We start from the raw sequence: 12,916 nt of genomic DNA, 5'->3' as shown, positions 1-12,916 counted from the left end.
TTATTGCCTGTTGGTACGAGGCTATTACTCGGCAAACTGTTGTAGAGCAAGAGAAACGTGCGAGAAAGGAATAAACATCAGGTTTATGCTGATTGATACACTTTGTTTTATTCTTATTAGAAGCACAATGCTGTCGACATGATGACAGACGAGACATATAAACACCGATACTGAAACATGAAAACATTTTAGTCCCTTAAGTAAGAATGGAGCGCAGAGCTGTGGAGAGTGAGAGCTTAAAATAGAGAAGAGCGTTGTAATCCAGTGTGAGAAACCGTATGTTATTCTTCTTGTCTAGAAGAGTTTTTATAAATGCAGAGAAGTGGAGTCAATATGGTAAAACATGGTAGCAGACCGGCTCTTGTTCTCTGCTTTAGATTTCAATCCAAACTTTCCAAATATTTACTGTGTCACCTTCGTCTGCCAATATCTGAAATTCTGTCCAACAAAAAAGCAAAAGATACTATGCCCCTCTCACTGCTTTATAAAAATACAATGCAAAGCAAAAATTAAATATCATATTTATAAATCCAAAATTTCATTCAACGTCTTCACAGATGATTCGTAAATGACCCTGTATGGGAAAACAACACAATTCAGCAATTCACAAAAAAGATAACGATGGTAAGCAACAAAAGATTATTCAAATAAAAAAAAAACAAAAAACATCAGAAACATGGTTTATGCATCTCTTACCTTTGAATGTCTGAACTGTCCACAGAGGTGACAGCATATCTGTGAAGCTGCTGCTGCACGGATGTGGCTGCACTCTTCAAGCCCCCTTTAGACTGCCCCGCTGTAGAACAACAAAATGATACAACGCTGGTAAACATGCCTTTATACAGAGAGGAGGAATCCTGATGTGAAAAATTGAGTCATCAGGCCAGGTTCCCATCATGGTTTAGCACGATTCTTTGCAGAATTTTGAGAAAATGAATCAGCAACATGCAAATCAACAGGTTTTTGTAATGAGAATATCATGATTTGGCTCATTGACAGGCAGCTGGTGGCAGCAATTTTTTACAGTTGGGTGCCATAAAACCACTGCAGAAGAAGATGCCACAAGAGGTCATTAAAAGACATTAAAAGTTGCTCCAGGCAACAACGTGAAAACATGATGGAAATACTGTATGACATTCGTGTGTAATAATCTGAGGGAGGTTACATCATCGCTCTCCACAGATGTGGGTGCCTGAGGGGCAGGCTTTACGAACATCAGCATTTAGTCATTAGATCTGTTTCCATTGCATTTGACACATTTTGTTTTTAATAACACATTGAAACTTTAACGCATTAACCTTTTACCTCATATTTTTGGCATTTCAACTCAGCGTTTTTTAATGTTCAAATTGATAATCTTCATACTAACAGGTGCATGGAAACCAGTTTTTGTCCCATAATGAAAGCTCACCGTGTTTTATGACAGCCAAGACGTGCAGGACGGCAGCCAGTTCACTGAGACAGCTGATAGCCTCCGAGTCCAGAGATGAGCTGACTTCTGTCAAAAAAGCCCTGCAGACACAAACAAATAATGCTCCTAAACTCTCAAATAGTAATTATGTTTAAGTCTTAGTTAAATTTCTTCAATGTAAAATTGGTAACCTGAACAGAAGAACTACGTTGACCTGTTGAATGAAGGTTGTTCAGTGAACTCTGGTAAATGACTAGAGGTATTTACCTGCAAATAGATGGTGACGCGAGGATGACAGAAAGAAGGATTTTGGACAGAGGAGGCATGTCCTCTACTGACTCGGGGGTGATCACCTCTTCAGGATGGGTAATCTTATGAGCACAGTAAAATTAGACTAAATTAGTATTAATATTTAAATCCAAATGCAGAAATGCTTTAATAAATCATTGTCTTGCCTAAAACCACATATAAATACACAAAATCAGCTGCACAATGTGATAGATGTGTCTTCATTGCTAAGGTGCTAGACGACTTGATACCTTCTGGAGCAAATGTCTCTTCTCTACGATAATGACAGCAAAAACAGTGGAGAAGACGCCGCTGAGAGGTGCTCTGTCCCAGGTTTCTGCCACTTGGAGAAAGTCCTTTAGACCAGGTAAAGCTGACTGACACAGCTAAAGTCAGGGCAGAAAGAGAGAGGAAATCACTCTAACAGTGTTTTTACAGTAATAGAAGGCTGAGTGCAAAAACTGGTCTGTTATTAAAAGCTACTTTAAGAACAAACCAAACATGCTCTTGTGGTATTGAATAAATAAACTAATAAAAGAGTCAGCCCACAGGCGACTAACACATCCAGATAAAAACAAAAATGTGAAACTATCACAACAAATCTCAGAGCACCTGTGTTCCCTCCTCTGGATCCTTCCTGAGGCGGCGAGCTAACAGCTCTATAATCTTCTGGAAGATGTTGGCTACCACACCAAGGATGACAGTGGTTGCATCCTCCTGATTTTCCTGAGCCTCAGTGTTGTTCTCGGCTTCATAAGTGTCAACCACCTCCTTCAGGACCGGCAGCACTGCAGGGATACACAGGTAACCTGCCTCTGAAAATACACAAAAAAGGTTTCCATGAACACATTCTTTGCTACTTCCCTCAGACATCGTCCACCATAAATGCAGTGTATCGTCTTTCTTGTTTTGTGGGTTTATACTGTATATTTAAAACACTCACCTGACAGGAGGATGAGTGAGCACAGGTGAAGGATTTGACCCTTGAACTTTTCGTCACCCAAACCCACAAGTAAAACGTCTCGGCATACTGTCAGGAAGTCCTGGTAAAGTGCGTCATCAACACAGTTAAGAAAACATCACACATTAAAAACACTTTAGAAAAAGGAGACTTCCCAGGGAACTACATTTTAGCATAATGTTCATTTCTGCTTCATTTCCTGCGGAATCTACCTATGATGTGACCAAGTGCTGGTCTGATTGTGTGGTGCAAGACATAAAGTGTAAACCTATTGAAATTCAAACTGAAACTGGACGCACATTTGTCTTTATTGCTTGTGTCTGCTTTTACCTTGCCTCTGTAATAATTTTATTTCTGATAGATATATATTTGTTTGTCTACTGCTGAACATTCGAGGCCAAAACACCAGTTCTCACCTTAGTTATCTGTGAGGCCAGTTGCTGCGACTTCTCTGAATCCTCCCCATCAACAACACTGATACGTTTAGCCAGGAAGGGCAACACCCTCTCAGCTTCCCAAGCTGCCATGTGCTCCAGAGACAGCAGGTAGTCACGACCCTCCGAGGACTAGGGCAAAAGCAAATGACAAATGATACACATTTCAATAAATTGCTGCCAGTCCTCTCTTTGTTCTCCATTTAAAATCTATATACCACACAGTGGAGGTTGCCTAAATAATGTTTAGAAGGTAACATGAGGCCAATGATTGTTGTGGCGCTGAAAGCCCATGTTCACTGACAGATCACTGTGACTTTGCCAAATAATATAGAAAGTGAATTGTGGTTTATCTGCTTAATAGGTTCACTATTTGTAACAATACACCTGTCTAATCCTTATTTAAGGACAATAATTCATACTTGAATACACAAAACAAATATATACTAATAAGTCTAAATAACTACCTTAAAGCCCAGGCTATCCAGTTAACAAAATATATGAGCAAAAATTCAGCCCCCAACTGTACTAGTGGACTATCGGTGCGTTTACGTGCACTCAAGTAACCAGGTCACTGAGAGAAACCAGGTTTCTCGGGTAATCAGGAAACAAGTTAACGTGGTAGCATGGTCTATAGATTTTACCTGTATGGAGACAGAAAAAGCTGCTTTCCAAATGCTTTTCTCTCTCTTTAAATAAATAAAAAGATACATGTGTCAGGGAGGGACACACTGTGAGAGTCACACAGCAACAGACAGATACAGCGCTCCCTTTTTACAGCACAAACTGTCTTAATTAAAGAAATATGTGGTTAAAAGTGACTTATTTAAATGTCTACAGGAACTTTCTGTTGGTTTCAGCTTTAATTTCTGGCGAACTTAATTTAAAAATGAGGTTGCATCACTCCGCGTAATAACCTTCCCTTTCATCCAGCCACACTTCTAAGCTGATAGCAGAGTGGTGAGTGACAGCAGCCTTTGTTATGCACATGCGCTCTTGTAAAAAGCAGATTAGAAACCTGGTTACGTGCTTACATGGCAAAGTAATAAGCATCCTCTGGGAAAAATCTAGCCCAGGAAATCAGGTTTTCCCGATTACGGTCACCAGGTTTCCCGTTTACATGACACTTAAGAAATCAGCTTTCTCGAGAAAGCCAACTTCAACCTGTAACTAACCTGGATACTTGAGTGCTTGTAAACGCGCTGTAAAATTTCATGTATAATTTGAGTAGCTCATAGATGTGCACCACTAAATGTGTAAATATAAACTGAAAAACAAAATAAAAAAAAGGAAAATGTAATGCCTGGAAAAAGAGCAGCTCACATTATGTTGAAGATGTGCACCAAGACGACCATGGTATATGACGGCTTTCAGTGCAGTGTCCAGACTGGGAGTTTTATCATCTGCGGTAGAGCTGAGGTGAGTGTACAGCACTGACTGTTGAGACAAATATCACACCGATTCATACATCTGAGTAAAGACACATCTTATAAAGAAACTGTTTCAAAATGTATAAATTCTTAAGACAAATGTACTAGAGCAGGGACGTGACTGAGAATTGTTCAAATATCACAGTAAAGAGCAATATTCAAATATCCAACGTACCTTCCAGTTTCCTAGAACCGTATGGAGCTGCTTCAACGGTTTCTGACCAAGAGCGAGGACTTTTTCTCGTGTTGAGGTGTGACTGAGCAGATAATCCAGGTAAATCAGTGCCAGGTATGGTTTGGCCTCCACTGTCTCCTGGATATGCACCTTTCGACTGGTGTTCACCTTTTCCTGAAGTTGACATAAAGCGACTTTCACAAAGAGGACCAAGGAATAGGTCTAGATTTTCATGAAAATCTTAGTCCAACAAATTAATCAAGCACATAATAACTGTTTAGTTAGTGTCCAGTCTAATTCAAAGTTCCTTACTGACCTTTTGTTTGGGCAGAGCTTCAGTGAGCCAGTCAGTGATGAGTTCAAGGATGTCAGCAGCCTGGCCCCAGCTGCAAATGCAGTCTAATAGCTGGCTGTACTGTGTTGGCACAGCTCCTGGGTCCAACCTCCTCAGCCTGGACAGAACGCCACAGCTGGGTACAAAGAAGCAGGTGAGGGGGACAGGGTAGAGAGGACAAAGTCGTTAAAGGAGAGAAGTGGTGGTAGTAATAGGCTAAAACAGATGGAGGCAGAGAGACAATGAACCTGAATGTTGGGACTAAAGCTGGGGGCATAAATGAGGCCAGCTGTACCAGAGGAACAGTGCATCGCTCATCCTGAAAAAGAAAAAACACAAAATCAAGAAGGCTTTACAGTACCACCCATGCATGTAAAAATAACTAAAAACACAAATAATACAATAAACTGCAGCTGGTGTACCTCAAAGGTCTGGAAATACTTGGAAATGACATTTCCAAACTTGGCAAAAATGTATTTCTGGGCCTCTTCGTTTTGTTTCAGAGCCTTCTCAACACTTCTCCACAGGATGACCACAACCTCCAGCAGACCAGACACAGCAGCAAGATCTTTCCCCAGTGTAACAGGTTCAGCCTGCTGAGACCAAAATCTTGGTTTTATCAAATCAAAACAAACTTAGGCACTTGGTGTACACAGAAACTCACATCCTAACTAACTAATTAAAGATAAATTAATCTTATTTTTAATCAAAAATCAAACCACAGGTTTGCAGGTTCAAGCTTTTCAATTTTTTGTTTTATATAAGAATAAACTTATAACATTGGATTTAGTTGTCCCCTTAGGCTCAAATAAATTGTGATAGGCAATCTCTTTAGCTAATTTTTGACATTTTTTACACTTGATAATTAACTGGAAAAAATTCTCTGTGGATAAAATAATATAATAATGAAAATACTCATTATGAATACAAAATATCCAAGAGCAATACATTATACAGAAACGCAATTTGCTCATGTTTGTAAAAGGGCAAATGAGGTGGGTAAAACATTAGTAATTTACAGTGAGAGAGAGACACACACCAGAAGCAGCTTGGGGTTCAGTGTCTTGCCCAGGGACACTTTGACAGGTTAACTGAAGGAATGGGGGATCAAACCACTAACCCTGCAGTAAAAAGACCACTCACTTTACCTCCTTATCCACAGCCTCTATCAATCATTTAGTCCAGTAAACCACCACTGCAAACAACAATCTCAATATTAAACCCATAGTTAAAGTTAAGTTAAGTAAGTAGTAAAATAATTTAGGTAGTTTAGGTAAGTATTTCATTATTATCATTAGACTGCTCTGACTTATTAAGTTAGTCAGAGTCAAGACAGAATCTGACAGCTGAGCTGTGCTATAGGATTGCATTAGATCTAAAGTGGCCACTAACTGTATGGATGAAATAAAATGCTGCAGTCCCAGTGGCAGTTTGGGAGAATGGGAGTACTGCTCAAAGGATAAGTGTTGGTAATAATAATGAATTCAAACTCAGGTATACAGAAGACAAATACTTTAGAAGTGATCTAAACTTTGTGGGTTGTAGTTGCATTAAGTGACTCTTACTACGCTGTTTTCCTTGTTGCTGTCATTAATCTCAGTCAGGTCAAAGTCAGTCTGAATGCAGCTGTTCAGAACACGACGAATGGCCAACATCAGCTTTACTGGAAGACAAGACCAAAGAAAATGCATGGATACTGGTTATCATGTTTTAAGACCGTAACATACAATAAATGTAGCATACATACTGTATACAGAGCACTTACTTATGTTAGTTGGAGCTGTGTGTCTGTAGGCATGCTGATAGAACTTCCTGGCAGCCATAGGATTCATCTGGATGAGGGTGATGCACCGACAGCACCACTCTCTCTCCGACTCATTCACAGGAAAGAAAGACTTGAAGAGCAGGTTGACAATACGCTTAGATACTGAAAGAGAATCAATAGCCAGACGAGCCAGCAGGTGGTCCATGTTGCACACATCCCAAAACTGGAGAGTGGTACACAAAAAGAAGAAAGGATATTTTGTTTTTATGCTGAGTGAATGTCTTCATTTTGCAAAGAAGCATATTATACTGTACACAGCCAGAGAAATGATTCATGGGGAAAAACAACACACAGTACCTTGGCAGCACGAACTGCTTTAACCTTGATAAGCATGTCAAGGAAAGCTGTGCGGACTTTCTCTGAGTTGTCATGAAGGCTGTACTTGAGAGTAGGTAGAAGTTTTTCCAACAGCGGATGACTGAGAGCGTTGTCCAGTACGATAGTGAGACACTGGGGAAAGCATTACACAAACCACAAGTCAAGTCAATAAATACCTAGGTCACTGCAAATAACACCAGCAGGGCCCTTTCCGCCTGCAGTGAATATAATCCCAAAAGTTGGCATCACAAAACCGTCAAATGAGAGTTCCTGATCACTTTAATTACTTTTTTAATCTGTTTATAGTGCTCTTCTTACATCCTGGATAGACCACGTAAAATACACTGCCCGTCCAAAAAAATACAAGTCACACATTCTAATATGTCGTTGGACCGCCTTTAGCTTTGATTACAGCACGCATTCGATGTAGCGTCGTTTCGATAAGATTCTACGATGTAACATTTATTCTCGTCCAGAGCTGCATTCATTTTTCACCAAGACCTAGTATTGATGATGGGACAGTCGGACCGTTGTGCAAAGTCGTCTCCAGCACATCCCAAAGATTCTCAATGGGGTTAAGGTCTGAACTCTGTGGTGGAACAATCCATGTGTAAAAATGATGTGTCTTGCTCCCTTCATCAATCTCCTTAGAAATGTCTTTTCTTTGCCAATAAATTGACCCTTTTGAAACACATCAACATTTTCCACGTGTCTTCCTACATAGTTTATTTAAGAAATGAGAAGCTACTCACTGAATCAGTTACAGTTAAATAACTTGTTTCCCACTGAAAAATAATCATCCATGCAGTAATTATCTAATGATTGGCTCTTATATACTTAAAAATCCAGGTGGTGACTTCTTTTGGACAGGCAGTGTATTTTATAGTAGTAATCTAAGTTAAGAAGAATCTCTTTTTTTAAAAAAGGTTTTTCTACCTTGAAGACAGAGCAACGAACATCAGGTGAGCTGATATCAGTCGCCAGCTCCATTACCAACTTCTTCAGGAAATCTGTGATGATTGTTGGTGGGAGAAGCTCCCAGCACTTGGCCAAGATCTTACAGACTCCCAGAGTAGCATTGGAACGCACAGTGGGATGAGGGTCTTCAAGGAGGCCCTGTAAATAACAAACTGTTAGTGGTTTTATAGTTTCTCAAACTTAAAACAAAAAATGTTCGAATGGTTTGAAAAGCTCTCACCATTGCTGTGTCCAGCTGTTTTTGAATGTCCTCGTCTATATTTTTGTTGCTCTGATCCGGGTCATGGACTGGGAAGGCCTCAGTGAAAAGCAAAGTGGCATTTGCACGCACCTCAAAATTTGGAGCCTTAACAAGTCAAATGAAAACACGTTACTCTAGAATGAAATACTGAAATACAAGTAATGAATTTAGTTCGAAATCTGTATTCATACACTTAAAGCTTTCCAGAGAATCGGCCGGTAGAGATTGTGCAGCATCTTGTCCACTTGGTGACAGCCTTTCCTTGTGTGGAAATAGCTTACAATCTGCAGAAGACCAAGGAGATCATAGAATACACACACAAACTGAAACCTGCATGTGATGTGATGTAAATACCGGGGAAATATTTAAAGCAGCTATGTATAAAACGTTTACCTGTCTGACTTTGCTGTGGACAGGAGATGCTCTGTGAAGGAAGATTGCACACTGCATAAAATCTTGAATGCATGCACTCTCAATCTGCTCCAAAAAGTCCCCAGTGGCCTTCTTCCATGCTCTAAAGTAAATCTCCGATATAAGAGTGGTCATAGCCCTAAACAAAACAAATTAGTGATGAATAACACAAATAGCAATAAAATGTTGACTGCTGTCCAACAGCGTAAATTAGGCTTCTTACTTGCTATAAAACTCCAGCTGGTTTTTGATGGTGCCATGAATAACCCAGATGAAGCTAATGTTCCAGCTGAAAAGAAACACCAGGAATCGCTTACCCTGCAAAAATAATCACATCATTAGGCTGACAGCTTAAAGAAACAGCCAGAACCATAGGCACACACACGTGCGCGCACAAACGCACACACACACACACACAAAAAATGAGACAGTGGCTCATGCAAACATATGCAACATCTGAATATCACTCTACTCACATCATCATTTCTAATGTAAATTGGACGATGAAAGCACTGAAGCAACAAGTCCACTATCTGCTTGTTGGCTTCCGATGTGTAGTCCAGACTCAGAAGGACATCATGAAGACTCCAGACTCTTTGGATCTCAGTACCCTAACAAAGAAACAAAACTAGAAAGTGTTACATAGTAATTATCTCAGCCCCCTAATCCCTGTGTGCCCACAAAGCTATTAGTGCTTAAACAGATGGCTGTGTAACATTTATGAAACGCTGCTTTGTAGTATCACAGAAAACATCTTTGACTACAAAAACATATTAAGTGCTCAGTGCTAAAATAAATAAATAAATGAATAAAAATAACAAACAAACAAAAACAACAACTCTAAATTATTCAACAGTATAACAAAAGTCCTGTAAATATCTGAACCAGAAACATGATGGTTATGGTCACATTGACACAAAGATATATTATTGAGGTCAGACACTGACTGGTTTCTTCAAAATGAAGCTCTTCTGCAAAGAGTGGAGGAAAGCAGTGCGACCAAACTTTTCTTTCTCCTTCAGACCCTTTTTCCACCAGACCTCACACAGTATGTGTATATGGCGCTGCAGAGGTGCCTCCGAGACAGGAAGGGACACCAGAACATCTAAAGGTATAGAACCAAAATATAATCAGACACTGGTTTTATATAGATTAAAAACAATCATGATTTCATTATAAAAATGTGCACCAGACAGCAGAGAGAAAAATTAGAATACCCACCATGAAGCCTATGAACAATTTCCAAAAGGGCACTGTAGGTGTCACCATCTTGTAAGACCTTAAGAGACACTGAAGCCACTAGTGTAACACCATCCACAACAGCCATGACATGTTTCTGAGATGGAATTTAAAAAGAAGTGTAAAAATGCAGGTAAAAGTAAAAAAAATATATGTGGCCTGCGGTTCATGCTTAGTTTAGATACATACAGTATGTATAAATATCGATCCATATCAATGGCTTAATTGGACCACTTGTCCAATGAAGGGTCACGGGAGTGCTGGAGCCTATCCCAGCAGTAATCGGGAGAGAGGGGGGTACACCCTAGACAAGTCGCCAGTCCTACGATGGACTAGTGACTCTAACAGTAAGTCCTTTAGAAGTAAGACCAGTGGATTCAAACTGCTGTGAGGTGAGAGTGCTAACCACCACACCACCATGCTGCCCGTGTATGTATATACATACATATACACACATATACATATATGATTACATTAAAATAATGATTTGTACACAGTTATCCGTACATTACATAACTAAGTAGAGGAAGAAAGAAACCCAAGGTTGAAGTAATGCCAATGCATATGCTACAACTATATATAAACCACAGGTAAACTCACAGGGTCTGCAGCTGATTCCACTTCCATGTCCTCTTCCCAGCGTTCAGGAGGTAACTCCAGCAGTATGTCCTGTAGAAGTGAGGCCAGTCTTCCCCACAGAGCCTCCCTCTGGTCTCTGGGCATCTCCTGCACCACCTCCTCCACATCGAAGGGCTCTGCTGTGTCCTTCTGCTCAACAGTATATACAGGAGCAGGACATAAAGAGTTTGAGCCAGAGAGCAGTTATCATTTCTGTCAGCTATAGACTTAAATCTACATATGCTATATTTTCCAGCAGTTAATTGCTGACAAATGAGCAGATGACCTATGTTATACACAGATTTAGTAAGACGCATTGAAAAGTAAATTCACTAACTTATACAAGCACTGACAGACATGTCGTTTGTTTTGTTTCTGGACGATTTGAAGACTCCCTTGTTTAAGTTAACGATATCTCTATGAAGTTACTTACATGAAGCTGGAGAAAATTAAGGAAGTCCTCCACATTTTCTTTACAGGCCGATTCTAAAAATGCATCTCGCTTGGACATTTTCTCGGTTTTCCAAGTGATGTGAAGCGACGTGAATACTTCCAGAAAACCTGCGATGAAAAACAATAAATAACTAAGGTAACACTGGTGTAGCTAGCGGTAAGCTAGCTTTAGCCGAGCAGCGTCAACAAGTGTACTGTAACAACATCAAAACAAATATGACAGACCGTCTGTTAGCGTTTAAAACCTTATTAGCGACAGTTAACCCGACTCTGCCAGCTACCACTGACAGTATTGGGACATCTAATAACATAAATACACACAAATATCTTGGTTTATTACCTTTTATTTATATTTCGTGAACACACAGACAGACGACAGCCACCAGTTCATAACAGCGACCCGCGCAAATTTGGATAACGTCAAATTCCTGCGTCACGACGTTGTGCGTCGTTTTGTTGACGTTAACGCGTAGTTGTAGTTCCTGTCTGTTGCCACTTGATGGCGTCCAATCACTGCGTTCGTCTGAAGGCGACAGCTACCTGCACAGTCCCCAGACTCTGAAGAGGGATCAGAGGGGACTTTATTATTATTTTTTATTAGCTAAGATTTCATTAAACTCTGGTACTGGAAACACTGTAGAATTATTAGAAAATATAATCCAGGTATATAAACCATGGCCAGAAAAGAAGTGAAAATAAAAAGAGGCTTTGTTAGGAACAGTGACACAAAATAAATCTAGAAATCCACCACAACTACTTCAAGAAACACTGGATGAAGCTTTCAAAGTCATAATTTTAGCCTCAATTAAAACTTGTTGGTGAATTTTAATGTATTGTAAACATGCAGTGTGCAAGAGAGTCTAAAATATCTCTGCAATAAGAGTGGGTGAACATATCTAAATAGTAAATATCTATTTTTGAAACAAAACACATGTTGCATTAATGAAGCTTTTGCACACAATGGCATCATATTGCATACACTCAGTATGTAAATTATTCACAGTTTTTGTTGCTAGACAAAAACAAATGAGGCCATTTTCACAATAAAAGCTTTTTATTGTTCAAAAGCATTTCATTTAAAATAATAATATTAAGAAGGCAGAAAATTACATAGTGTTTTTTTTAAGGCACAGGATAAATATCAAGAAAAGTATTTAAAAGCTTCAGCAAACATCAGCATTGCAAAACACATCGAAGCCCCTGACATGTCTGTGTCACCTTAATAACAAATTCTGGCAACTCCTCTTGTAAAATGCGACAATTGCTGTCTCTGTTCATATTCTCAGGTATTTCAACTTACATTTGGTTTAAATAGCAAACCCTAATTCAAGTATCCTTCATATCATTATATACAGCACGTGTTCATAGTCCTAAAATACCCACCGGTCTTGAGTATCTGAGATAATGTTCAGAGCCAAAGTGCCCCAAACCCTCTTCAAACATACAGAGCAGTCATTTCATCTGTTGCATATGTGCATTCCCTGTTTGTAATCAAGCTTAAACAACAACAAGAGGTAAACAATCAAATAACACTGCATGACAAAAATATTAAAAGTCAACACTGCTACTCAAGCCTACTTTTGTGATAGCGTCTGTTCCTTTGGTAAGAGGTTTCTCACACAACAAAACAGAATTATTCACATTTTAACAAACTGGACGGAAAGTATTAACAAGATTTTGCAGATTTCAATATCATTTCCTTCAAGGAAATATAATGCCATGAAACCCCTGACAATTCTTGCAACTACACATTAGCAACTCGATAATTATCTAAAACACTGAAAACAGAGACAAAGCAAT

General features: G+C 39.4%; 1 protein-coding gene across 2 annotated transcripts; it reads right to left on the bottom strand.

Moving 5' to 3' along the window:
- Window positions 1-93: 93 nt before the first annotated feature.
- On the bottom strand, window positions 94-11,532 carry ncapg2 (non-SMC condensin II complex, subunit G2). Of its 2 annotated transcripts, none has more exons than XM_026361956.1 (27): window positions 11,457-11,532; window positions 11,097-11,224; window positions 10,646-10,813; window positions 10,028-10,142; window positions 9,754-9,911; window positions 9,283-9,417; window positions 9,030-9,124; window positions 8,789-8,945; window positions 8,587-8,679; window positions 8,375-8,500; window positions 8,113-8,292; window positions 7,156-7,308; window positions 6,799-7,021; window positions 6,599-6,696; window positions 5,456-5,629; window positions 5,282-5,352; window positions 5,016-5,169; window positions 4,700-4,873; window positions 4,418-4,531; window positions 3,077-3,226; window positions 2,643-2,742; window positions 2,312-2,514; window positions 1,951-2,085; window positions 1,679-1,782; window positions 1,412-1,512; window positions 697-796; window positions 94-574 (listed from the first exon to the last, which is right to left on the bottom strand). In XM_026361956.1, exons 2-27 carry the CDS (start codon window positions 11,172-11,174, stop codon window positions 523-525), a joined length of 3,411 nt encoding a protein of 1,136 aa, XP_026217741.1. In that variant the 5' UTR covers window positions 11,175-11,224; window positions 11,457-11,532; the 3' UTR covers window positions 94-522. The 2 variants fall into 2 exon arrangements, with proteins under 2 accessions (XP_026217741.1, XP_026217742.1); XM_026361957.1 differs by having other exon boundaries at window positions 5,456-5,626.
- Between the last annotated feature and the right edge of the window lie 1,384 nt (window positions 11,533-12,916).

This window comes from Anabas testudineus, chromosome 2, assembly GCF_900324465.2.
Source record: "Anabas testudineus chromosome 2, fAnaTes1.2, whole genome shotgun sequence".
Taxonomy (NCBI): domain Eukaryota; kingdom Metazoa; phylum Chordata; class Actinopteri; order Anabantiformes; family Anabantidae; genus Anabas; species Anabas testudineus.
The sequence above is the reverse complement of the archived record's forward strand: the minus strand, read 5'-3'. Positions and strand labels throughout refer to the sequence as shown.